Source organism: Scyliorhinus canicula, chromosome 29 (assembly GCF_902713615.1).
Source record: "Scyliorhinus canicula chromosome 29, sScyCan1.1, whole genome shotgun sequence".
Lineage (NCBI taxonomy): Eukaryota > Metazoa > Chordata > Chondrichthyes > Carcharhiniformes > Scyliorhinidae > Scyliorhinus > Scyliorhinus canicula.
The window spans coordinates 5,824,613-5,852,610 of NC_052174.1; the positions used below are offsets into that span (position 1 = coordinate 5,824,613).

The 27,998-nt window shown below is 53.7% G+C and overlaps 1 protein-coding gene across 1 annotated transcript; it reads left to right on the forward strand.

Moving 5' to 3' along the window:
- The first annotated feature begins 107 nt into the window (after positions 1-107).
- On the forward strand, positions 108-27,425 carry LOC119958361 (snRNA-activating protein complex subunit 2-like). The gene is made up of 4 exons (XM_038786829.1): positions 108-311; positions 12,457-12,525; positions 13,188-13,458; positions 26,370-27,425. Exons 3-4 carry the CDS (start codon positions 13,422-13,424, stop codon positions 26,969-26,971), a joined length of 639 nt encoding a protein of 212 aa, XP_038642757.1. The 5' UTR covers positions 108-311; positions 12,457-12,525; positions 13,188-13,421; the 3' UTR covers positions 26,972-27,425.
- The last annotated feature ends 573 nt before the right edge of the window (positions 27,426-27,998 follow it).

The window sequence follows — 27,998 nt, forward strand, 5'->3', positions numbered from 1 at the left end:
CCCAAATCTCCAATCCTCTCTGTGCACAGCCCCCGCTCCAGTACCCAAATCTCCGTTCCCCTCTGAACAGCCCCCGCTCCAGCACCCAAATCTCCGATCCCCTCTGAACAGCCCCTGCTCCGGCGACTCCGTACCCCTCCACTCGAGTCTGTCACGAACACCGACTCTCTGTTTTCTGTGTCCGTCCACAGATTGCTGCTTATATCGAGGGGCTGAGGATCCGGTCGGTCCGGAGTATAGCCCAGCGTAACTGTGTCCAGAGACTGCGGGAGAAACGGCAGAAACAGCAATTGCTCCGAGCACCACTGCAGGTCAGTGAGAATCAGCCAATCGTAGGCTGCAACCTGACTGGGAACTATACCCTAGACAGTGTCCCGCTGACAGGGAGCTATACTGCAGACTGTGTCCCACAGACTGGGAGCTATACTGCAGACTGTGTCACTGACTGGGAGCTATACTGCAGACTGTGTCCCACTGACTGGGAGCTATACTGCAGACTGTGTCCCACTGACTGGGAGCTATACTGCAGACTGTGTCCCACTGACTGGGAGCTATACTGCAGACTGTGTCCCACTGACTGGGAGCTATACTGCAGACTGTGTCCCACAGACTGGGAGCTATACTGCCGACTGTGTCCCACAGACTGGGAGCTATACTGCAGACTGTGTCACTGACTGGGAGCTATACTGCAGACTGTGTCCCACTGACTGGGAGCTATACTGCCGACTGTGTCCCACAGACTGGGAGCTATACTGCCGACTGTGTCCCACAGGACTGGGAGCTATACTGCAGACTGTGTCACTGACTGGGAGCTATACTGCAGACTGTGTCCCACTGACTGGGAGCTATACTGCAGCCTGTCCCACTGACTGGGAGCTATACTGCAGACTGTGTCACTGACTGGGAGCTATACTGCAGACTGTGTCCCACTGACTGGGAGCTATACTGCAGACTGTGTCCCACTGACTGGGAGCTATACTGCAGACTGTGTCACTGACTGGGAGCTATACTGCAGACTGTGTCACTGACTGGGAGCTATACTGCAGACTGTGTCACTGACTTGGAGCTATACTGCAGCCTGTGTCCCACTGACTGGGAGCTATACTGCAGACTGTGTCACTGACTGGGAGCTGTACTGCAGACTGTGTCACTGACTGGGAGCTATACTGCAGACTGTGTCACTGACTGGGAGCTATACTGCAGACTGTGTCACTGACTGGGAGCTATACTGCAGACTGTGTCCCACTGACTGGGAGCTATACTGCAGACTGTGTCACTGACTGGGAGCTATACTGCAGACTGTGTCACTGACTGGGAGCTATACTGCAGACTGTGTCACTGACTGGGAGATATACTGCAGACTGTGTCCCACTGACTGGGAGCTATACTGCAGACTGTGTCCCACTGACTGGGAGCTATACTGCAGACTGTGTCACAGACTGGGGGCTATACTGCAGACTGTGTCACAGACTGGGGGCTATACTGCAGACTGTGTCCCACAGGCTGGGAGCTATACTGCAGACTGTGTCCCACAGGCTGGGAGCTATACTGCAGACTGTGTCCCACAGACTGGGAGCTATACTGCAGACTGTGTCCCACAGACTGGGAGCTATACTGCAGACTGTGTCCCACTGACTGGGAGCTATACTGCAGACTGTGTCCCACAGACTGGGAGCTATACTGCAGCCTGTCCCACTGACTGGGAGCTATACTGCAGACTGTGTCCCACTGACTGGGAGCTATACTGCAGACTGTGTCCCACTGACTGGGAGCTATACTGCAGACTGTGTCCCTCTGACTGGGAGCTATACTGCAGACTGTGTCCCACTGACTGGGAGCTATACTGCAGTCTGTGTCCCACTGACTGGGTGCTATACTGCAGACTGTGTCCCACTGACTGGGAGCTATACTGCCGACTGGGTCCCACTGACTGGGAGCTATACTGCAGACTGTGTCCCACTGACTGGGAGCTATACTGCAGACTGTGTCCCACTGACTGGGAACTATACTGCAGACTGTGTCACTGACTGGGAGCTATACTGCAGACTGTGTCACTGACTGGGGGCTATACTGCAGACTGTGTCCCACTGACTGGGAGCTATACTGCAGACTGTGTCACTGACTGGGAGCTATACTGCAGACTGTGTCCCACTGACTGGGAGCTATACTGCAGACTGTGTCCCACTGACTGGGAGCTATACTGCAGACTGTGTCCCACAGACTGGGAGCTATACTGCAGACTGTGTCCCACAGACTGGGAGCTATACTGCAGACTGTGTCCCACAGTCTGGGAGCTATACTGCAGACTGTGTCCCACAGACTGGGAGCTATACTGCAGACTGTGTCACTGACTGGGAGCTATACTGCAGACTGTGTCACTGACTGGGAGCTATACTGCAGACTGTGTCCCACTGACTGGGAGCTATACTGCAGACTGTGTCACTGACTGGGAGCCATACTGCAGACTGTGTCCCACTGACTGGGAGCTATACTGCAGACTGTGTCCCACTGACTGGGAGCTATACTGCAGACTGTGTCACTGACTGGGAGCTATACTGCAGACTGTGTCCCACAGACTGGGAGCTATACTGCAGACTGTGTCACTGACTGGGGGCTATACTGCAGACTGTGTCCCACAGACTGGGAGCTATACTGCAGACTGTGTCCCACTGACTGGGAGCTATACTGCAGACTGTGTCCCACTGACTGGGAGCTATACTGCAGACTGTGTCCCACTGACTGGGAGCTATACTGCAGACTGTGTCCCACTGACTGGGAGCTATACTGCAGACTGTGTCCCACTGACTGGGAGCTATACTGCCGACTGTGTCCCACAGACTGGGAGCTATACTGCCGACTGTGTCCCACAGACTGGGAGCTATACTGCAGACTGTGTCACTGACTGGGAGCTATACTGCAGACTGTGTCCCACTGACTGGGAGCTATACTGCAGACTGTGTCCCACTGACTGGGAGCTATACTGCAGACTGTGTCCCACTGACTGGGAGCTATACTGCCGACTGTGTCCCACAGACTGGGAGCTATACTGCCGACTGTGTCCCACAGACTGGGAGCTATACTGCAGACTGTGTCACTGACTGGGAGCTATACTGCAGACTGTGTCCCACTGACTGGGAGCTATACTGCAGACTGTGTCCCACTGACTGGGAGCTATACTGCAGACTGTGTCCCACTGACTGGGAGCTATACTGCAGACTGTGTCACTGACTGGGAGCTATACTGCAGACTGTGTCACTGACTGGGAGCTATACTGCAGACTGTGTCACTGACTGGGAGCTATACTGCAGACTGTGTCACTGACTGGGAGCTATACTGCAGACTGTGTCACTGACTGGGAGCTATACTGCAGACTGTGTCCCACTGACTGGGAGCTATACTGCAGACTGTGTCACTGACTGGGAGCTATACTGCAGACTGTGTCACTGACTGGGAGCTATACTGCAGACTGTGTCACTGACTGGGAGATATACTGCAGACTGTGTCCCACTGACTGGGAGCTATACTGCAGCCTGTGTCCCACAGACTGGGGGCTATACTGCAGACTGTCCCACTGACTGGGAGCTATACTGCAGACTGTGTCCCACTGACTGGGAGCTATACTGCAGACTGTGTCCCACAGACTGGGAGCTATACTGCAGACTGTGTCCCACTTACTGGGAGCTATACTGCAGACTGTGTCCCACTTACTGGGAGCTATACTGCAGACTGTGTCCCACTGACTGGGAGCTATACTGCAGACTGTGTCCCAGACTGGGGGCTATACTGCAGACTGTGTCACAGACTGGGGGCTATACTGCTGACTGTGTCCCACAGGCTGGGAGCTATACTGCAGACTGTGTCCCACAGGCTGGGAGCTATACTGCAGACTGTGTCCCACAGACTGGGAGCTATACTGCAGACTGTGTCCCACAGACTGGGAGCTATACTGCAGACTGTGTCCCACTGACTGGGAGCTATACTGCCGACTGTGTCCCACAGACTGGGAGCTATACTGCAGCCTGTCCCACTGACTGGGAGCTATACTGCAGACTGTGTCCCACTGACTGGGAGCTATACTGCAGACTGTGTCCCACTGACTGGGAGCTATACTGCAGACTGTGTCACTGACTGGCAGCTATACTGCAGACTGTGTCCCACAGACTGGGAGCTATACTGCAGACTGTGTCACTGACTGGCAGCTATACTGCAGACTGTGTCCCTCTGACTGGGAGCTATACTGCAGACTGTGTCCCACTGACTGGGAGCTATACTGCCGACTGGGTCCCACTGACTGGGAGCTATACTGCAGACTGTGTCCCACTGACTGGGAACTATACTGCAGACTGTGTCACTGACTGGGAGCTATACTGCAGACTGTGTCACTGACTGGGGGCTATACTGCAGACTGTGTCCCACAGACTGGGAGCTATACTGCAGACTGTGTCACTGACTGTGGGCTATACTGCAGACTGTGTCCCACAGACTGGGAGCTATACTGCAGACTGTGTCCCACAGACTGGGAGCTATACTGCAGACTGTGTCCCACAGACTGGGAGCTATACTGCAGACTGTGTCCCACAGACTGGGAGCTATACTGCAGACTGTGTCACTGACTGGGAGCTATACTGCAGACTGTGTCCCACTGACTGGGAGCTATACTGCAGACTGTGTCCCACTGACTGGGAGCTATACTGCAGATTGTGTCCACTGACTGGGAGCTATACTGCAGACTGTGTCCCACTGACTGGGAGCTATACTGCAGACTGTGTCCCACTGACTGGGAGCTATACTGCAGACTGTGTCCCACTGACTGGGAGCTATACTGCAGACTGTGTCACTGACTGGGAGCTATACTGCAGACTGTGTCCCACAGACTGGGAGCTATACTGCAGACTGTGTCCCACAGACTGGGAGCTATACTGCAGACTGTGTCCCACAGACTGGGAGCTATACTGCAGACTGTGTCCCACTGACTGGGAGCTATACTGCAGACTGTGTCCCACTGACTGGGAGCTATACTGCAGACTGTGTCCCACTGACTGGGAGCTATACTGCAGACTGTGTCCCACTGACTGGGAGCTATACTGCAGACTGTGTCCCACTGACTGGGAGCTATACTGCAGACTGTGTCCCACTGACTGGGAGCTATACTGCAGACTGTGTCCCACTGACTGGGAGCTATACTGCAGACTGTGTCCCACTGACTGGGAGCTATACTGCAGACTGTGTCCCACAGACTGGGAGCTATACTGCAGACTGTGTCCCACTGACTGGGAGCTATACTGCAGACTGTGTCCCACTGACTGGGAGCTATACTGCAGACTGTGTCACTGACTGGGAGCTATACTGCAGACTGTGTCCCACAGACAGGGAGCTATACTGCAGACTGTGTCCCACAGACTGGGAGCTATACTGCAGACTGTGTCACTGACTGGGAGCTATACTGCAGACTGTGTCCCACTGACTGGAGCTATACTGCAGACTGTGTCCCACAGACAGGGAGCTATACTGCAGACTGTGTCCCACTGACTGGGAGCTATACTGCAGACTGTGCCCACTGACTGGGAGCTATACTGCAGACTGTGTCACTGACTGGGAGCTATACTGCAGACTGTGTCCCACTGACTGGGAGCTATACTGCAGACTGTGTCCCACAGACTGGGAGCTATACTGCAGACTGTGTCCCACAGACTGGGAGCTATACTGCAGACTGTGTCCCACTGACTGGGAGCTATACTGCAGACTGTGTCACTGACTGGGAGCTATACTGCAGACTGTGTCCCACTGACTGGGAGCTATACTGCAGACTGTGTCACTGACTGGGAGCTATACTGCAGACTGTGTCCCACTGACTGGGAGCTATACTGCAGACTGTGTCCCACTGACTGGGAGCTATACTGCAGACTGTGTCACTGACTGGGAGCTATACTGCAGACTGTGTCCCACAGACTGGGAGCTATACTGCAGACTGTGTCACTGACTGGGAGCTATACTGCAGACTGTGTCCCACTGACTGGGAGCTATACTGCAGCCTGTGTCCCACAGACTGGGGGCTATACTGCAGACTGTCCCACTGACTGGGAGCTATACTGCAGACTGTGTCCCACTGACTGGGAGCTATACTGCAGACTGTGTCCCACAGACTGGGAGCTATACTGCAGACTGTGTCCCACTTACTGGGAGCTATACTGCAGACTGTGTCACTGACTGGGAGCTATACTGCAGACTGTGTCCCACTGACTGGGAGCTATACTGCAGACTGTGTCCCACTGACTGGGAGCTATACTGCAGACTGTGTCACTGACTGGGAGCTATACTGCAGACTGTGTCCCTCTGACTGGGAACTATACTGCAGACTGTGTCCCACTGACTGGGAGCTATACTGCAGACTGTGTCCCACAGACTGGGAGCTATACTGCAGACTGTTTCCTACTGACTGGGAACTATACTGCAGACTGTGTCCCACAGACTGGGAGCTATACTGCAGTCTGTGTCCCACTGACTGGGAGCTATACTGCAGACTGTGTCCCACTGACTGGGAGCAATACTGCAGACTGTGTCCCACAGACTGGGAGCAATACTGCAGACTGTGTCCCACAGACTGGGAGCAATACTGCAGACTGTGTCCCACTGACTGGGAGCTATACTGCAGACTGTGTCCCACTGACTGGGAGCTATACTGCAGACTGTGTCCCACTGACTGGGAGCTATACTGCAGACTGTGTCCCACTGACTGGGAGCTATACTGCAGACTGTGTCACTGACTGGGAGCTATACTGCAGACTGTGTCCCACTGACAGGGAGCTATACTGCAGACTGTGTCCCACTGACTGGGAGCTATACTGCAGACTGTGTCCGACTGACTGGGAGCTATACTGCAGACTGTGTCACTGACTGGGAGCTATACTGCAGACTGTGTCCCTCTGACTGGGAGCTATACTGCAGACTGTCCCACTGACTGGGAGCTATACTGCAGACTGTGTCACTGACTGGGAGCTATACTGCAGACTGTGTCCCACTGACTGGGAGCTATACTGCAGACTGTCCCACTGACTGGGAGCTATACTGCAGACTGTGTCACTGACTGGGAGCTATACTGCAGACTGTGTCACTGACTGGGAGCTATACTGCAGACTGTGTCACTGACTGGGAGCTATACTGCAGACTGTGTCCCACTGACTGGGAGCTATACTGCAGACTGTGTCACTGACTGGGAGCTATACTGCAGACTGTGCCACTGACTGGGAGCTATACTGCAGACTGTGTCCCACTGACTGGGAGCTATACTGCAGACTGTGTCACTGACTGGGAGCTATACTGCAGACTGTGTCACTGACTGGGAGCTATACTGCAGACTGTGTCACTGACTGGGAGCTATACTGCAGACTGTGTCCCACTGACTGGGAGCTATACTGCAGACTGTGTCCACTGACTGGGAGCTATACTGCAGACTGTGTCACTGACTGGGAGCTATACTGCAGACTGTGTCCACTGACTGGGAGCTATACTGCAGACTGTGTCCACTGACTGGGAGCTATACTGCAGACTGTGTCCCACAGACTGGGAGCTATACTGCAGACTGTGTCCCACTGACTGGGAGCTATACTGCAGACTGTGTCCACAGACTGGGAGCTATACTGCAGACTGTGTCCACTGACTGGGAGCTATACTGCAGACTGTGTCCCACAGACTGGGAGCTATACTGCAGACTGTGTCCACAGACTGGGAGCTATACTGCAGACTGTGTCCCACTGACTGGGAGCTATACTGCCGACTGTGTCCCAATGACTGGAGCTATACTGCAGACTGTGTCCCACATGACTGGGAGCTATACTGCAGACTGTGTCCCACAGACTGGGAGCTATACTGCAGACTGTGTCCCACAGACTGGGAGCTATACTGCAGACTGTGTCCCACAGACTGGGAGCTATACTGCAGACTGTGTCCCACTGACTGGGAGCTATACTGCAGACTGTGTCCCACAGACTGGGAGCTATACTGCAGACTGTGTGTCACTGACTGGGAGCTATACTGCAGACTGTGTCCCACTGACTGGGAGCTATACTGCAGACTGTGTCCCACTGACTGGGAGCTATACTGCAGACTGTGTCCACTGACTGGGAGCTATACTGCAGACTGTGTCCCACTGACTGGGAGCTATACTGCAGACTGTGTCCCACTGACTGGGAGCTATACTGCAGACTGTGTCACAGACTGGGAGCTATACTGCAGACTGTGTCCCACAGACAGGGAGCTATACTGCAGACTGTGTCCCACAGACTGGGAGCTATACTGCAGACTGTGTCCCACAGACTGGGAGCTATACTGCAGACTGTGTCCACAGACTGGGAGCTATACTGCAGACTGTGTCCCACATGACTGGGAGCTATACTGCAGACTGTGTCCCACAGACTGGGAGCTATACTGCAGACTGTGTCCACTGACTGGGAGCTATACTGCAGACTGTGTCCCACAGACTGGGAGCTATACTGCAGACTGTGTCCCACAGACTGGGAGCTATACTGCAGACTGTGTCCACAGACTGGGAGCTATACTGCAGACTGTGTCCCACAGACTGGGAGCTATACTGCAGACTGTGTCCTAATAACTGGGAGCTATACTGCAGACTGTGTCCTACTGACTGGGAGCTATACTGCAGACTGTGTCCTACTGACTGGGAGCTATACTGCAGACTGTGTCCCACTGACTGGGAGCTATACTGCAGACTGTGTCCTACTGACTGGGAGCTATACTGCAGACTGTGTCCCACAGACAGGGAGCTATACTGCAGTCTGTGTCCCACAGACTGGGAGCTATACTGCAGACTGTGTCCCACAGACTGGGAGCTATACTGCAGACTGTGTCCCACAGACAGGGAGCTATACTGCAGACTGTGTCCCACTGACTGGGAGCTATACTGCAGACTGTGTCACTGACTGGGAGCTATACTGCAGACTGTGTCACTGACTGGGGGCTATACTGCAGACTGTGTCACTGACTGGGAGCTATACTGCAGACTGTGTCACTGACTGGGAGCTATACTGCAGACTGTGTCCCACTGACTGGGAGCTATACTGCAGACTGTGTCCCACTGACTGGGAGCTATACTGCAGACTGTGTCCCACAGACTGGGAGCTATACTGCAGACTGTGTCCCACAGACTGGGAGCTATACTGCAGACTGTGTCCCACAGACTGGGAGCTATACTGCAGACTGTGTCCCACAGACTGGGAGCTATACTGCAGACTGTGTCCCACAGACTGGGAGCTATACTGCAGACTGTGTCCCACAGACTGGGAGCTATACTGCAGACTGTGTCCCACAGACTGGGAGCTATACTGCAGACTGTGTCCCACAGACTGGGAGCTATACTGCAGACTGTGTCCCACAGACTGGGAGCTATACTGCAGACTGTGTCCCACAGACTGGGAGCTATACTGCAGACTGTGTCCCACAGACTGGGAGCTATACTGCAGACTGTGTCCCACAGACTGGGAGCTATACTGCAGACTGTGTCCCACTGACTGGGAGCTATACTGCAGACTGTGTCCCACAGACTGGGAGCTATACTGCATGTTGTTTGACACTCATAGCGGATCCCACTTGTATTGGGGGACGGAGCAACAAAAAATTCCTGTTGAAGACTTTAGATTCATGGCCCAGCGTAATAAGCCCGATTATTAATATAAAATGCAGCACCATTTTAGCTGTGTAGCGATCAGGTGGATATGCACCGCGCACACATGGCAAAACCAAGTTTTCTGAAGCGGGAAGTCATTGGTTCGGCCTGGAGACGAGTCCCACCTTTACACTGCTATATACAGCACCTACTGTAGAATATAATAATAGTGAGGATTAAATACCAGTCGAACAAAAATCAAATGAAGGAGGAACTTACTTGAGTCAGTGAAAATAAGAACGAGAAAAATTGCACGGATGGAGTGGGAAAACAGTTAATGTTTCAAGTCCGTTTGGCTGTTCATCAGAACTAAGAGGGTTAAATGCATTCACTATTATACGATAGCTCTGAGCGATTGAAACAAGACTGAGCAACCTTAAGAACAAGCGACGCATGACCCAGTGCAGGGGTGGGGGGGGAGTGGAGCGTTTATGTATTGCGAGAATAAATAGAGAACAAAGAAAAGTACAGCACAGGAATAGGCCCTTCGGCCCTCCAAGCCTGTGCCGACTATGCTGCCCGTCTAAACTAAAATCTTCTACACTTCCTGGGTCCGTATTCCTCTATTCCCATCCTATTCATGTATTTGTCAAGATTCCCCTTAAATGTCACTATCGTCCCTGCTTCCACCACCTCCTCCGGCAGCGAGTTCCAGGCACCCACTACCCTCTGTGTAAAAAAGAAACTTAACTCGTACATCATCCTCTTTACCCCTTGCCCCTCGCACCATAAACCTATGCCCCCGAGTAATTGACCCCTGTACCCTGGGAAAAAGCCTCTGACTATCCACTGTGTCAATGCCCCTCATAATTTTGTAGACCTCTATCAGGTCGCCCCTCAACCTCCGTCATTCCAGTGAGAACAGACCGCGTTTATTCAACCGCTCCTCATAGATAATGCTAATGTATGGGATTTTTGTTTTGAAAAGGGTCTGTGATGGAGGAGGAAATCTTTAAGTTGTTGAATGTAATGCTGAGTCCGGAGGGTTAGTAACGTTCCTGATCGGAAGATGGCATGCTGCTCCTCCAGCGTACGATGGGCTTCACTGGAGCATTCAAGCTGGCCCAGGACAGACATGTGGGAGCCATAACTGAGCACCTTGCTCTCTCGTTCCAATCTCTCCCAGCTGCAGGGTAACATCCAACACATTCTTCCCCTCTTTCGTTCTGAAAAAGTGTCAAACGAACACGAAACGTTCACTTTTTCCCTCCCTGTAGATGCTTCCAGGCCGGCATTCTCTGATCCTTTTTCCGAGTCCAGCACCCCAATATTTTGCTAATTTCAGTGTATGAAGCTCAGGTTAATGTTCCCTGAAAGTATCTCCCTTCACTTCATCCCGGACGAGCCCTTTGATGACGTTTTCCGTTGGTCAAGCAACATGTTTTCTTAGGGGCAGCAGGGTAGCATGGTGGTTAGCATAAATGCTTCACAGCTCCAGGGTCCCAGGTTCGATTCCCGGCTGTGTCACTGTCTGTGTGGAGTCTGCACGTCCTCCCCCTGTGTGCGTGGGTTTCCTCCGGGTGCTCCGGTTTCCTCCCACAGTCCAAAGATGTGCGGGTTAGGTGGATTGCCCATGCTAAATTGCCCGTAGTGTCCTAATAAATGTAAGGTTAGGGGGGGGGGGTTGTTGGATTACGGGTATAGGGTGGATATGTGGGTTTGAGTAGGGTGATCATGGCTCGGCACAACATTGAGGGCCGAAGGGCCTGTTCTGTGCTGTACTGTTCTATGTTCTATGTTCTGGTCACCAATCTCATGAAGAATATCTACTGACCTTCGAAATGGGACAGTGACGATTCACCAGAACGATAGAGGGTCTGTTAGGATTGAACTAACAGGACAAGTTGCAATGAATTACATTGTTTCCTTGAAGAATAAAGGGGCTCCAGTCAAGGTGTTTTAAGATGCCTAAAAGATACCTTGCAGAACCAGTGAGATTGGATATTAAACACAGCTCGGCCATGATCGAAGTAAAGCCCAATTAGAGAGGCTGAATAGACACGTCTGTTACAATCCAGGACCTCAACATTTGTTCGAGTACCGGACAAGAATCTCAAACACTTTTTTTTTAAGTTTGTAAAACTGAGGAAAAGATACTTCGATCCAGGAATGATTCCACAGACCAAGAGGTTTATTTTTGTATTAATACAAACTATCTCAGCACAGGATTAAACACATTAACATCACAGAAAATATCTTGCAATTAACAGTTAAACAATTCTTCACAATAAAAGGGACACTAACTTCATTCTGATACCTTCTCTGTCCCTTATTAAGCAAAGCCCATCGCAGGTCAAAAGCAACTTATAAATAAAGTTAGCAAACACAGAGGATGCTTTCTGTCCTCTGGAGAGATTTGGCGAGAGCGAGAAGCCCTTTCCGACACTAAGTGCAAGTCTTGCTGTCTTTGGGAGACTAAAAGTAACCTGCCTGCTACAGATGTGGTTCCTCCCATTAATTACATGCCACTCCGATCCCCTTATCTGCTTAACTAAATCTAAATACAAATGTCTCAAATTATCTCCTCCAGGGAATCTTCAGCAATCATAACATCCATTTGGCCTCTCCTTGCAATGGTTGGAATGAAAGATGATCTCACTTTTATGACCTCTTAATTGTACCTTTTGTAGATACCGAGACTCGATTCTATATTAAACCAGGATCTTCTAAAAATATTGCTGCAAAAGATATACATCGACATATAAACGCCCCACATTCATATCACTTGCCTCTCCTCTTTGACTGTCAGGTTGATGATTCCTTTTCGTCTGTTCCAGATCTGGACAGAGCTGGCTGAAGAAGCCACGGGAAAATTGGATGAGGTGATTTCTGCCGCGTTCGCCCAGGTAGACGACACTTGAGGATTCTGCCCCTGGCTGCGTGTGAGCTGGGGTGTTTACCGGAAACGAGTGCGAATGGATGTAAAGAGGGCAGGGAATGGGGTGGTTTACTGAATAGAGAGTGGGGGGGGGGGGGGGGGGGGGAAGGGGGGAAGGGGGGAAGGGGGGGAGGCGGGGGAGGCGAGTACGTGTGAGGGAGCAGTCACGAGGTGTGAGGGTGGGAGTCATGCGGAGGGAGGCTGAATCATGGAGTCATGATTCCCGTACCGGCCTCCCCGAACAGGCGCCGGAATATGGCGACTAGGGGCTTTTTGTAACTTCATTGAAGCCTACTTGTGACAATAGGGGCTGGTTTAGCTCACTGGGCTAAATCGCTGGCTTTTAAAGCAGATCAAGCAGGCCAGCAGCACGGTTTGATTCCCGTACCAGCCTCCCCGGACAGGCGCCGGAATGTGGCGACTAGGGGCTTTTCACAGTAACTTCATTGAAGCCTACTCGTGACAATAAGCGATTTTCATTTTCATAAGCGATTATTATTGAGGTAATCGCAGGGAAGGAGATGTAAAGTCAAGGAATCGCGTCGCCTGCCTGCCTGGCCTTTGTATGTCTGCCCATCTTGTTCCTGTCCGCCCCCTTTTCTCCTCCTGAGCTTTGTCTCTTGTTCTCAGACGCTGACGATCGCAGCCACGGAGCCCATCGCCCAGGGAAACCTGAAGCCGAAGCTGACTGTTCAGACATCGAGAGCTCCAGGAGACGGCAGTGCTGGGACGTTGCCCGGAGACTCCCAATCCAAGCCAGGAGTCAGTGGCCTGCCTCCTGCAAACCCAGTGACTGAGCTCGGTCCCTCGCCACAGGAAGAGCCTCTGGACTTTGAGCAAATCTACAAATTTCTGTCGGCAGCTATGCGCAGCTCGCCATTCCCGCAGCTGTCTCCCTTTGGTGAGTATCAGAATTAGCAGCCTCCCCTTTTGACAACCCCGAATCGCTAGCGGCTGGCTTGTATCATCCTGCCCACCAAATCGCAAGGTGCCAGGTTCGCGGCCAACACCCGGACTTCAGGAGTAAAATCGAGGCTGAGACTCGGTGCTGAGGGAGTGCTGCACTGTCAGAGTCGCTGTCTTTCGCATGGGTCTTTAAAAACATCTTCCAGCTCGGGTGGATGTAGCGACAATCTCTGTAGAATCCCGAAATTGCAGAAAGAGGCCATTCGCCTCATCAAGTCTGCGTTGACCCTCCGAAAGAGCGTTCTACCCAGGCCCACACCCCGCCCTATCCCCGTGACCCTCCCATATTGAACATGGTCAACCCACCTAACATGCACATCTTTGAACACTTGGGGGCAATTTTAGCACAGCCAATCTGCCCATCTTCGGACTGTGGGAGGAATCCGGAGCACCCGGAGGAAACCCACGCAGACATGGGGCGAACGTGCAAACACCACACGGTCAGTCACCGAGGTCGGAATCGAAGCCAGTTCCCTGGCGCTGAGAGTCAGCAGTGCTAACCACTATGCCTCGACACGTGTGCGCGGGGTTTGGGGGTATGGTTCTGTCCAGTGTCCTGTCCAATATTTATCATTTAAAATAAAATCGGATGATCTGGTCATTATTGTGTTAGTGGGAGCCAGTGTGCAAATTGGCTGCTGTGCTTGCTGCATGAAAACAGGTCAAAAAGTACTGTAAATAAATCACATTGTATGTCGGCCTAATATTGACGAATGGCCTAGTATTGGCGAATGAAAAGAGTGAGGTGAGGTTACACCGACCGGACCGGTTAATCAGATCATAAAACATCAGACAAAGTGCTGAGATTGAATTGAAATGTAGCAAACGCTTATTACCAAAGTTTGGTGGGTGCACCACTGTAGTCACGTGAAATATACCGGTTGTCCCAGTGAATAAAAAAGAGTTGGGGACCAAACTTGGAGTCACTGTGAGTAGTTTGGGCAACAATAGATCTCTGAAAGTTGCCACCCAAGTGGATAGAGCCGTAAAGAAAGCCCACAGTGTGTTAGCATTTATCAACAGGGGGATTAAGTTTAAGAGCTGTGAGATTATGCTGCAACTGTACACAACCTTGTTTAGACCACATTTGGAGTATCGTGTGCAGTTCTGGTCACCTCATTATAGGAAAGATGTGGAAGCATTGGAAAGGGTGCAAAGGAGATTTACCAGGATGCTGCCTGGATTGGAGGGTAGGTCTTATGAGGAAATGTTGAGGGAGCTAGGGCTGGGGCAGCACTGTAGCATTGTGGATAGCACAATTGCTTCACAGATCCATGGTCCCAGGTTCGATTCCGCCTTGGGTCACAGTCTGCACGTTGTCCCCATGTGTGCGTGGGTTTCCTCCCACACTCCAAAGATGTGCAGGTTAGGTGGATTGGCCATGATAAATTGCCCTTAGTGTCCAAAATTGCCCTTACTGTTGGGTGGGGTTACTGGGTTATGGGGATAGGGTGGAGGTGTTGACCTTGGGTAGGGTGCTCTTTCCAAGAGCCGGTGCAGACTCGATGGGCCAAATGGCCTCCTTCTGCACTGTAAATTCTATGATTTTCTCATTGGAGCGAAGGAGGATGAGAGGTGACTTAATTGAGGTGTATCAGGTGTTCATGGTGGAAGATATAGGAGGGTTCTTTACTCGGAGAGTGGTTGGGGCGTGGAATGCACTCCCAGCTATGGTAGTGGATTCGGACACTTAAGGAACTTTCAAGCGGTTATTGGATAGGTATATGGAGTGCAGTAGAATGATTGGGAGTAGGTTGATTTGATCTTAGTTTCAGACTAGCTGGGCACAACATCGTGGGCAGATGGGCCTGTACTGTGCTGTACAGTTCTGTATAACACACCTCGGGAAGGATATTTAGGCCTTGGAGGAAGCGCAACGCACGTTTACAAAATGTCCTTCTCAAGGGCAGCACGGTAGCATGGTGGTTAGCATAAATGCTTCACAGCTCCAGGGTCCCAGGTTCGATTCCCGGCTGGGTCACTGTCTGTGTGGAGTCTGCACGTCCTCCCCGTGTGTGCGTGGGTTTCCTCCGGGTGCTCCGGTTTCCTCCCACAGTCCAAAGATGTGCGGGTTAGGTGGATTGGCCATGCTAAATTGCCCGTAGTGTCCTAATAGTAAGGTTAAGGGGGTGAGTTGTTGGGTTACGGGTGTAGAGTGGATACGTGGGTTTGAGTAGGGTGATCGTTGCTCGGCACAACATCGAGGGCCGAAGGGCCTGTTCTGTGCTGTACTGTTCTAAGGCGTCATGCCCAGAACTAGGGGGCACAGTCGAATGATTCGGGGCTGGACCGTTCAGAAGAGATGTTTGAAAGAACTTCTTCACTCAAAGGGCTTGGAACCCTCTCCCACACACAGCAGTTGAAGCGAACCAGGTAATTTTTGATTTTTGTTGAGCAGAGATATTAAGGGATATGGGCCAAAGGGAGATTCGTGGAGTTAGGTCACAGATCAGCCAGGCTTCATTACATGGTAATGAAGGGCAGCAGGGTAGCATGGTGGTTAGCATAAATGCTTCACAGCTCCAGGGTCCCAGGTTCGATTCCCGGCTGGGTCACTGTCTGTGTGGAGTCTGCACGTCCTCCCCCTGTGTGCGTGGGTTTCCTCCGGGTGCTCCGGTTTCCTCCCACAGTCCAAAGATGTGCGGGTTAGGTGGATTGGTCATGCTAAATTGCCCGTAGTGTCCTAATGAAAGTAAGGTTAAGGGGGGTGTTGTTGGGTTACAGGTAGAGGGTGGATACGTGGGTTCGAGTAGGGTGATCATGGCTCGGCACAACATTGATGGCCGAAGGGCCTGTTCTGTGCTGTACTGTTCTATGTTCTATGTTCTATGGTGGGACAGGCTCGAGGGGCTTAATGGCCGCCTCCTCTTTCCGTGGTCCTACGAAACGGGGCAGAAAAGATTTCCGTGCATGCCACCAAAAGTGAGGAATATTGTAAAGCTGGTCAGTGAAGATTGGGGGCAGGGATGCAATGAGCAAACTTGAGCGATCTTTCCCACAATGCAGTTGGTCAATAGGGGAGAATTAATTCAGATGTTGCCAGTTGTGATCAAGATTTCGGCGTGAGAGCGGTTGAATATGCAAATCCAATTGGAAATTCGGGGGAAACCGCTTTCCCCGGCGAGTGTTTGAACTGTTGCCACCGGTTTTAAGTTGGGATAGGACGACGTGTTGGAAGTGAAATTCTCTGCCCACTTCCTTTATTTCGCTCAGCCAGCAGGTGGCAGCCCTGAGCCAGTGATTTGTTGCTATCGCCCAGAAAAGGGGTTTGGGTAGATTGAGATAATGTCCACGTGTAGATGTTCCCCTGGCAACCCCAATCACTTCCCTCTGCTCTCTTTCCCCCCCCCCCCCCAACCAATCACAGCCCACTGCCACTTCCCTCTAGTCCCCATTCCCAGCATTCATTTCCCCCCCCCTGCTGCCCCGCCTTCCTTTGGCACTGCCCGCACTGCCTCCCCTCCGGCCTTCCTGTGGCACCCTCAGCCTTCCTCTGCCCCATCCCCTCTCCACCTTCTTCCATTCCCCCCACCCCCACCTCCCTGCCTTTTTCGGGGTGGGGGGGAGGGCATCTCCTCCCTGCCTTCCTCGGGGACTCTTTTTTTTTTTCTCCCCCTCCCCTCCCTGCCTTCCCTGTAGGGGGTGGGGGAGGCTCCCCCTCCCTGCTTTCCGAGGCTGCGCATGTCCCCACACGTGCCCTGCCCCACCCGCCCCATGACCCCCTCCAGCTTTCTTAGGGGCCCCCCACCGTCCTCCCTTCCCTCCACCCCATGCCCCTCCCTCTCTGTGGCCCCACTCAATCTAAAGACTGACTGCAGGTGGGTGGGTGATGTGCTGTCTTTCATCACTGGGGGTAGCAGCGCCACATTAACCCTACATGTGCCAGAGCCATTACCCTAAACCGCCCCTTGCATTGTTCTGGTATCGCCCCTGTATTTACAGGGGTAAATCCCCTCCCCCTCCATCTGAGTTCAGAGATTCAGACGGTGTGGAGGTTTCTTATATAGATAGATAGATGGTTTTTTGAAGAATAAAGGGATGAAGGGTTATGGTGTTCGGGCCGGAAAGTGGAGCTGAGTCCACAAAAGATCAGCCATGATCTCATTGAATGGCGGAGCAGGCTCGAGGGGCCAGATGGCCGACTCCTGCTCCTGATTCTTATGTTATGTTTCTAACCCTCCCATATCTCGGTCGCAGAATTGTCAGGCCAGCGCTGGCTCTGTTGTCACAGGTACATTCAGTTTATTTGGATGTTGTTCATGCTTTTTTAAAAATTGTCGTTCCTTGGAATCGAACCCCTTGTCAATTTGGCAGCTTGGGTGGTTCTATCCTATTTCTCACGGGGCGGGCAAACCTGGTGCTCGTCTCTTGCGTAGTTTTCTTTCCCCCGTTTCTTCTTTCATTGTGGCCGTCGCCACCATGTCGTCTGACGGAAGATGACCATTCCTTTTCGGCGGCTGCTTTTTTTTTGTGTGTGTGTGTGTGTGTGTGCTAGCTCACCTTTGCTTCGCCCGTCTGCTGCGCCCTGTGCCTGGGCCGGCGGCGAGCTGGTTGCTGCACCGTCTGCTGCGCCCTGTGCCTGGGCCGGCGGCGAGCTGGTTGCTGCACCGTCTGCTGCGCCCTGGGCCGGCGGCGAGCTGGTTGCTGCACCGTCTGCTGCGCCCTGTGCCTGGGCCGGCGGCGAGCTGGTTGCTGCACCGTCTGCTGCGCCCTGGGCCGGCGGCGAACTGGTTTCTGCACCGCCTGCTGCGCCCCGTGCCTGGGCCGGCGGCGAGCTGGTTGCTGCACCGTCTGCTGCGCCCTGGGCCGGCGGCGAGCTGGTTGCTGCACCGTCTGCTACGCCCTGTGCCTGGGCCGGCGGCGAGCTGGTTGCTGCACCGCCTGCTGCGCCCTGGGCCGGCGGCGAGCTGGTTGCTGCACCGTCTGCTACGCCCTGTGCCTGGGCCGGCGGCGAGCTGGTTGCTGCACCGTCTGCTACGCCCTGGGCCGGCAGCGAGCTGGTTTCTGCACCGCCTGCTGCGCCCTGTGCCGGCGGCGAGCTGGTTGCTGCACCGCCTGCTGCGCCCTGTGCCTGGGCCGGCGGCGAGCTGGTTGCTGCACCGCCTGCTGCGCCCTGGGCCGGCGGCGAGCTGGTTTCTGCACCGCCTGCTGCGCCCTGTGCCGGCGGCGAGCTGGTTTCTGCACCGCCTGCTGCGCCCTGTGCCGGCGGCGAGCTGGTTGCTGCACCGCCTGCTGCGCCCTGTGCCGGCGGCGAGCTGGTTGCTGCACCGCCTGCTGCGCCCTGTGCCTGGGCCGGCGGCGAGCTGGTTGCTGCACCGCCTGCTGTGCCTGTGCCGGCGGCGAGCTGGTTGCTGCACCGCCTGCTGCGCCCTGTGCCTGGGCTGGCGGCGAGCTGGTTTCTGCACCGTCTGCTGCGCCCTGGGCCTGGGCCGGCGGCGAGCTGGTTGCTGCACCGCCTGCTGCGCCCTGTGCCTGGGCCGGCGGCGAACTGATTGCTGCACCGTCTGCTGCGCCCTGTGCCTGGGCCGGCGGCGAGCTGGTTTCTGCACCGTCTGCTGCGCCCTGTGCCTGGGCCGGCGGCGAGCTGGTTGCTGCACCATCTGCTGCGCCCTGGGCCGGCGGCGAGCTGATTGCTGCACCGTCTGCTGAGCTCTGTGCCTGGGACGGCGGCGAGCTGATTGCTGCACCGTCTGCTGCGCCCTGGGCCTGGGCCGGCGGCGAGCTGGTTGCTGCACCGTCTGCTGCGCCCTGGGCCTGGGCCGGCGGCGAGCTGGTTGCTGCACCGTCTGCTGAGCTCTGTGCCTGGGACGGCGGCGAGCTGATTGCTGCACCGTCTGCTGCGCCCTGTGCCGGCGGCGAGCTGGTTTCTGCACCGCCTGCTGCGCCCTGTGCCGGCGGCGAGCTGGTTTCTGCACCGCCTGCTGCGCCCTGTGCCGGCAGCGAGCTGGTTTCTGCACCGCCTGCTGCGCCCTGTGCCGGCGGCGAGCTGGTTGCTGCAACCGCCTGCTGCGCCCTGTGCCTGGGCCGGCGGCGAGCTGGTTGCTGCACCGCCTGCTGCGCCCTGGGTCGGCGGCGAGCTGGTTTCTGCACCGCCTGCTGCGCCCTGTGCCTGGGCCGGCGGCGAGCTGGTTGCTGCACCGCCTGCTGCGCCCTGTGCCGGCGGCGAGCTGGTTGCTGCACCGTCTGCTGCGCCCTGTGCCTGGGCCGGCGGCGAGCTGGTTGCTGCACCGTCTGCTGCGCCCTGTGCCTGGGCCGGCGGCGAGCTGGTTGCTGCACCGTCTGCTGCGCCCTGTGCCTGGGCCGGCGGCGAGCTGATTGCACCGTCTGCTGCACCCTGGGCCGGCGGCGAGCTGGTTGCTGCACTGCCTGCTGCACCCTGGGCCGGCGGCGAGCTGATTGCTGCACCGTCTGCTGCGCCCTGTGCCTGGGCCGGCGGCGAGCTGGTTGCTGCATCGCCTGCTGCGCCCTGTGCCTGGGCCGGCGGCGAGCTGGTTGCTGCACCGCCTGCTGCGCCCTGTGCCTGGGCCGGCGGCGAGCTGGTTGCTGCACCGTCTGCTGCGCCCTGTGCCTGGGCCGGCGGCGAGCTGATTGCTGCACCGTCTGCTGCACCCTGGGCCGGCGGCGAGCTGATTGCTGCACCGTCTGCTGCGCCCTGTGCCTGGGCCGGCGGCGAGCTGGTTGCTGCATCGCCTGCTGCGCCCTGTGCCTGGGCCGGCGGCGAGCTGGTTGCTGCACCGCCTGCTGCGCCATGTGCCTGGGCCGGCGGCGAGCTGGTTGCTGCACCGTCTGCTGCGCCCTGTGCCTGGGCCGGCGGCGAGCTGGTTGCTGCACCGTCTGCTGCGCCCTGTGCCTGGGCCGGCGGCGAGCTGGTTGCTGCACCGCCTGCTGCGACCTGTGCCTGGGCCGGCGGCGAGCTGGTTGCTGCACCGTCTGCTGCGCCCTGTGCCTGGGCCGGCGGCGAGCTGGTTGCTGCACCGCCTGCTGCGACCTGTGCCTGGGCCGGCGGCGAGCTGGTTGCTGCACCGTCTGCTGCGCTCTGGGCCGGCGGCGAGCTGGTTGCTGCACCGTCTGCTGCGCTCTGGGCCGGCGGCGAGCTGGTTGCTGCACCGTCTGCTGTGCCCTGGGCCGGCGGCGAGCTGATTGCTGCACCGTCTGCTGCGCCCTGTGCCTGGGCCGGCGGCGAGCTGGTTGCTGCACCGTCTGCGGTGCTGTCCGGCTGTCGCAGCTTTTGCTCTGTGGTTGCAGTTCCAACATCCTCGCAGCCGCCGGGGCCGGGGGTTGTTGAGACGCTTCCTGTTTTTGGTGGCTTTTCCCCCACTGGAGGCGTCGTGGTAAACAACCGAGTGGTTGGCTGGCCTGACCAATCAGGCCACTCTGTAACGTGTTACAAAATTGGATAAACCTGCTCCGCAAAGAGGACAGTTCACAGCTGTAGTCGCCGTCGGGTGTCTGAACATTTAGCAGTTCTCTACAAGTTGCTACATGGATAGAAAATAGAAGCAGGCGGAGGCCCTTCGGCCCTTCGAGCTGCTCCCATATTCATTCTGATCATGGCTGATCATCAGTTCAATATCCTGATCCAGCCGCTCATTTACCCCCAAGAGCTGTATCTTATTCCTTCTCCAAATTACACAACGTTTTGGCCTCAACTACTTTCCACAGATTCACCGCTCTCTCTGGGTGAAGACATTTGTCCTCGCCTCAATCCGAAAAGGTTTACCCCTTATCCTCAAACTATGACCCCCTAGTTCTGGACTCCCCTCACCATCGGGAACATTCTTTCTGAATCTACCCTGTGTAATCCTGTTAGAATGTTATACATTTCTATGAGATCCCCTCTCACTCTTCTAAACTCCAGTGAATACGATCCTAACCGATTTAGTATCTCCTTGTATGACAGTCCCGCCATCCCAGGAATCAGCCTGGTAAACCTTCATTGCACTCCCTCCACAGCAAGAACATCCTTCCTCAGATAGATATAATAATCTTTATTGTCACAAGTCGGCTTACATTAACACTGCAATGAAGTTGCTATGAAAAACCCCTAGTCGCCAATTCCGGCGCCTGTTCGGGTAGACTGAGGGAGAATTCAGAATGTCCAAATTACCTAACAGCACTTCTTTTGGGACTTGTGGGAGGAAACCGGAGCACCCGGAGGAAACCCACGCAGACACGGGGAGAACGTGCAGACTCTGCACAGACAGTGACCCAAGCCGGGAATCGAACCTGGGACCCTGCCGCTGTGACGCAGCAGTGATACCAAAAGTGCACACAATACTCCAGGTCTGGACTCCCCCACGCCCTGTACAATTGCAGTAAAATATCCTTATTCCTGTATTCAAACCCTCTCGCTATGAAGGCCAACATACCATTTTGCCTTCTTTACTGCCTGCTGTACAGTGGTTGTCTTGACAACTTTTTACAATATTCAGTAATGATCTGGGAGAAGGAACTGAAGGCACTGTTGCTAAGTTTGCAGATGATACAAAGATCTGTAGAGGGGCAGGTGGTATAAAGGAAGCAGGGGGGCTGCAGAAGGACTTGGACAGGCTAGGAGAGTGGGCATAGAACTGGCAGATGGAATACAATGTGGAAAAGTGAGAGGTTATGCACTTTGGAAGGAGGAATGGAGGCACAGACTATTTTCTAAATTGGGAAATACTTAGGAAATCAGACTTGGGACTCCTTGTTCACGATTCACTTCAGGTTAACGTGCAGGTTCAGTTTACATAGAATTTACAGTGCAGAAGGAGGCCATTCAGCCCATCGAGTCTGCACCGGCTCTTGGAAAGAGCACCCGACCCAAGGTCAACACCTCCACCCTATCCCCATAACCCAGTAACCCCACCCAACACTAAGGGCAATTTTGCACACTAAGGGCAATTTATCATGGCCAATCCACCTAACCTGCACATCTTTGGACTGTGGGAGGAAACCGGAGCACCCGGAGGAAACCCATGCACACACGGGGAGGATGTGCAGACTCCACACAGACAGTGACCCAAGCCAGAATCGAACCTGGGACCCTGGAGCTGTGAAGCGATTGTGCTAACCACAATGCTACCGTGCTGCCGTGCAGTTAGGAAGGCAAATGCAAGGTTAGCATTCATGTCAAGAGGGCTAGAATGCAAGACATGGGATGGACTTGTGAGGCTGTATAAGGCTCTGGTCAGACCCCATTTGGAGTATTGTGAGCAGTTTTGGGCCCCGTATCTAAGGCCTTGGAAAGGGTCCAGAGGAGTTTCACAAGAATGATCCCTGGAATGAAGAGCTTGTCGAATGAGGAACAGTTGAGGACTCTGGGTCTGTACTCGTTGGAGTTTAGAAGGATGAGGGGGGATCTTATTGAAACTTACAGGATACTGCGAGGCCTGGATAGAGTGGACGTGGAGAGGATGTTTCCACTTGTAGGAGAAACTAGAACCAGAGGACACCATCTCAGACTAAAGAGACAATCCTTTAAAACAGAGATGAGGAGGAATATCTTCAGCCAGAGGGTGGTGAATCTATGGAACTCTTTGCCGCAGAAGGCTGTGGAGGCCAAATCACGGAGTGTCTTTAAGACCGAGATAGATAGGTTCTTGATTAATAAGGGGATCAGGATTTATGGGGAGAAGGCAGGGGAATGAGGATGAGAAAAGTATCGGCCATGATTTAATGGTGGAGCAGACTCGATGGGCCAAGTGGCCTAATTCTGCTCCTATGTCTTATGGTGTTAACAGTATTTACCGTTACACCCTGGGGTGAACAACTGCCTGGTCGCACCCCGGACACTTCGAGTCAGTCAGCGCAATACCTCTACAATCTCTGCCCATGGAATCTTGGGCGTTCTTTACACCAGGGAATCGGATATGAACCGATAAGAAAGAAGATGGGCAGATTATTAATTAGTAATGGGTACCAGAGTTAAGGACAATGGGCGGGAAAGTTAAGTTGAAGCCGAGAGGAGATTTCGTCAAATGGCGGAGCGGGCTCGAGGGGCTGAATGGCCGACTGCTGCTCGTAACTCTTGTGTTCGAAACCGATCATTAGCAGTGCTTCTTGTCTGAACGTAAAATTTGCCCAACTGGCCACCAAGCAAACCGAGTCGAACTCTGAGATCTCAACTCTGCAGGCCGATTTCTATCTAGCTGCAATCACTTGCTTTATCTCGGCTCAACCCGTATCTGAGCTGAGATATTTATCTATAAATTCTCTCACGCGCACACACACACCCCCACGCATACGAGCGCGTGCAGGCTGCCGCTTCCCACTCGTGACTAGGTTTCTGCTGTTCTTTCATTTTCACTGTGCCAGACCTTGGTGGTTGAAAACACTTGGATGGCAAAAGCCTGAGACCCAATTCTGCATCAGCTTTACTTGGAGTATCACAAGCCACCGTAACCCATTTGTGTTTGAGTCTTACAGCCGTCGGAAGCACAGAAAAAGCCCTTCAGGCCCATGAGTCTGTGCCGGTCAAAAACATCCACCTAACTATGCCAATCCCATTGTCCAACACTTGGCCTTGCGTGCCGTGGCATCTCCAGTGGACATCTAAATACTTCTTCAATGTTATGAGGGTCTCTGCTTCGAGTTCCAAACTCCCTCTGCCCAAAAATAAATTCTCACATCCCCTCTTGACCACTTAAATCTCTGCCCCCCTGGTCATTGATCCCTCCACCAAGGGGAAACGTTTCTCCCTGTCTAATCTATCTTTACCTCTCATAATTTTATACATCTCAATCATGTACCCCCTCAGCCTCCTCTGCTCCAAGGAAAACAACCCCAGTTTATCCAATCTCTCTTCATAACTTAACTCTCCAGTCCAGGCAACATCCTGGTGCATCTCCTCTGCACCCTTTCCAGTGCTATCATATCCCTCCTATAATGTGGATTCCAGAACTGCACGCAATACTCTGAGCTGTGGTTTTATACAGTTCCAGCATAAGGGGGCAGCACGGTAGCATGGTGGTTAGCATAAATGCTTCACAGCTCCAGGGTCCCAGGTTCGATTCCCGGCTGGGTCACTGTCTGTGCGGAGTCTGCACGTCCTCCCCGTGTGTGTGTGGGTTTCCTCCGGGTGCTCCGGTTTCCTCCCACAGTCCAAAGATGTGTGGGTTAGGTGGATTGGCCATGCTAAATTGCCCGTAGTGTCCTAAAAAGTAAGGTTAAGAGGGGGGTTGTTGGGTTACGGGATATAGGGTGGATACGTGGGTTTGAGTAGGGTGATCATTGCTCGGCACAACATCGAGGGCCGAAGGGCCTGTTCTGTGCTGTACTGTTCTATGTTCTATGTTCTATAACCTCGCTGCTCTTAACCTTCATTAGCCGAGGCAGAGAGTTTAAGTAGACCACAGGCCTTCTTAACCACTGTGTCCGCCTGCTCTGCTACCTTAAGGGACCGGTGTACATACACACCAAGATCCCTCTGATCCTCAGTGCTTCCCAGGGTCCTGCCATTTATCCTGCATTCGATTACCTTGTTTGTCCTGCCCAAGTGCATCACCTCGCATTTATTCAGATTGAATTGCATTTGTCACTGATAAGCCCGTCAATATCCTCCTGCAATTGACAAATGTACTCCTCACTATTTACCACCGCACAAATTTTCGTATCATCTGCAAACTTACTGACCAACCCCCCTACATTCATATCGAACATCATTTATATAAACCACAAACACCACATGAGCCCCCAACACTGATCGCTGCGGGACCCCACCAGACACGGGCTTCCAGTCAGAAAGACACGCCCCGACCATCACACTTTGCTTCCTGCCACTCAGCCACGTTCGATCCAAATTGGATCCAATGAGATTCAGGTTGCGGGGAAATTTATGAAGTATACACTGCAGCATAGTGGTGAGCACTGCTGCCTCGCGATGCCAGGGACCCAGGTTCGATACCGGCCTCGGATGACTATCTGTGTGGAGTTTGCGCGTTCTCCGTGTCTGCGTGGGTTTCCTCCCACAGTCCAAAGATATGCAGGTTAGGTGGACTGTGTCATGCGAGTACCTTTTAAGAAATGGATGTTTAAGCAATGTACCTTTAAGAAATGGAGCAGCTCTTATTGCTGAAGTGATGCCAGAGGAGGAGGTGGGGGGAGCTGAGCTCACTTCTGCATTTAGTTTCAGTTTGAGAGAGAGCAGCTGAAAAGTGCCTAGCCGGTTTGCTGTGAGCTGTTTGAAAGGAGGAAGCCAGTTTTGAGGAAAAGAGCTTGGGTGTGTCTGTGTTTGCAGTGAGCTGGATCTGCTGTGATCTCTGCCAGGAAAGACTATCTCTGAATCATTTGGGTGATTTAAACTCATAATAGTAATGTCTTTAACCTGATATGTTTCTGTTTAAAGGTGTTAAGTCTTTTGGAGGTTTGAAGGAACATTTTGAGGGATTATTTAGTGTTGTATTATTTTCTGTGAAGTAAGGAGTTTTAAGTTATCCAGTGTTTATTTAAAAGGTTAAGTTGAATTCATGGAATAAACATTATTTTGTGTTTAAAAACCCACGTGTCCATATTTGTAATCCCACACCTGGGGAACAAGCCGTGTGCTTCAAAAGCAACAATCCATTAAAGGGAGAGGTTGGTTGAACTCCATGATACATTTTGGGGTTCTGAAAACGCCGCTCCCATAACAATTGGCTGTGCTAAAATTTCCCTTTAAGTGTCCAAACGATGTGTCGGGTTACAGGATTAGGGATGGGAGGTAAGTCTCCTTTCCCCCACCCCTGTCTGGTCAGTCTGTCCCGCACCTCTTGCTCTGCCTCTTGCCCTGTGGTCTTGAGATTAATGCCTGTGAGGACTATGGTTGACCTGACTGACTCTTTCTTTCTCTTTCTTTCTCTCTCTCTCTTTTCCCCCCACCCCCGCCAGAATCTGCAGTTGTCCTTGATCTGTTGATGTCCCTCCCCAGCCATTTGCAGAGTTTGAACTGCCCAGAGCTGTGGAAACACATGAACGAGACCTATCGGTGGCTGAACAACACGAGCTCAGGATGGCATGGACAGAGTCCCCTGGAACATGGGCATTGTCCTCGGCTGCTCGTGGGTCTGGGTCCTAATCCCCACTCTCCACAGAGACCCAGGATTCCTCTGACTGACCAACCCCAGGACCCAGGCACCAGCAACCAGCCGTGTCTGTCCGTTCAATCCCTCCCTGCTGCCCAGACTGACCAATCAGAGCATCCACACATACCTCCGTCGATCCAGTCACAACCTGAAGCCAAGGATGGTCTGGAATCCGATGGGCCTCGGCCATGCCCTTTGAACCCCTTCCAGCTTCCAATAACGCTGCTGGTTCGAGGTGAAACCGTGACATCTCCTCAGGATCACACCACTGACCCCTGCCAACGCAATGCTAACTCCTCATATCCTCCTGGGAGCCCTGCCGACCCCTGCCCAAACAGCATTGACCCCTGCCCTGTGCCTGAGGGTTTCACAGTGACCCCTGACCTCCTCCCGAGGGCTCTGCGCTGACCCCTGACTTCCTCCCAAGGACTCAGAGCTGACCTCCTCCCGAAGGTTCCGTGCTGATCCCTGCCCTCCTCCCGATCCCGAGCGCTCCGTGCTGACCCCTGACCTCCTCCCGAAGGCTCAGTGCTGACCCCTGACCCCCTCCTGAGGGCTCTGCGCTGACCCCTGCCCTCCTCCTGAGGGCTCTGCGCTGACCCCTGCCCTCCTCCCGAGGGCTCCGTGCTGGCCTCCTCCCGAAGGTTCTGTGCTGACCCCTGACCTCCTCCCGAGGGCTCAGCGCTGACCCCTGACCTCCTCCCGAGGGCTCAGCACTGACATTTTCCCAGTTGCATGGGACTCTGCTGCTCCTCCCGGGATCTTCTCTCTTTGACCCTGAACTGCTGCCGAGGAATGTTTGACTGCTTCTGTCCTAATTTTGTAAATCGTTTTGAACTCATTAAAGTTTTCTTTGGTCTAACCGTTGCCGTTTTCGTTCTTTCATTCTACCCAAGGGTTCATTAAACTCACCAGTTCATTGCGGAAATGAGAGGGTTCGAGCGATTAAAAGATGATTGGCTGAGCCTGTGACCCCTGCACAAACAGGTTTGGAAAGAGAGAGAAAGGATTAAAGAGGGTGAAAGAGAGATTGATCAGCTGCAGTTAGAGAGGAGGGATAGATGGCTCTGGGCACCGACGAGCCAATCCAGAACAGAAGGAGACCATTTGACCCATTTTAGCCCTCTGTAGAGAAATCCAGTCGGTTCCATTCCATCCTCAGAAATGTTGGCGTTTCTGCCCCAGAGGGCTGTGCAGGCACAGTTATGTTCAAGATTGAGGTTGATGTATTAAAAGAATCAAGGGGTACAGAGAGAGTGCAGCCCCCTTTTGGAATATTATGAGCATGTTGGGCCCTGTATCTAAGGAAGGATGAGATGGCCTTTGAGGGGTTCCGAGGAGGTTCACAAGAATGATCCCTGGAATGAAGGACTTGTCATATGCGGAGCGGTTGAGAACTTTGGGTGTGTACTCGTCGGGAGTTTAGAAGGGTGAT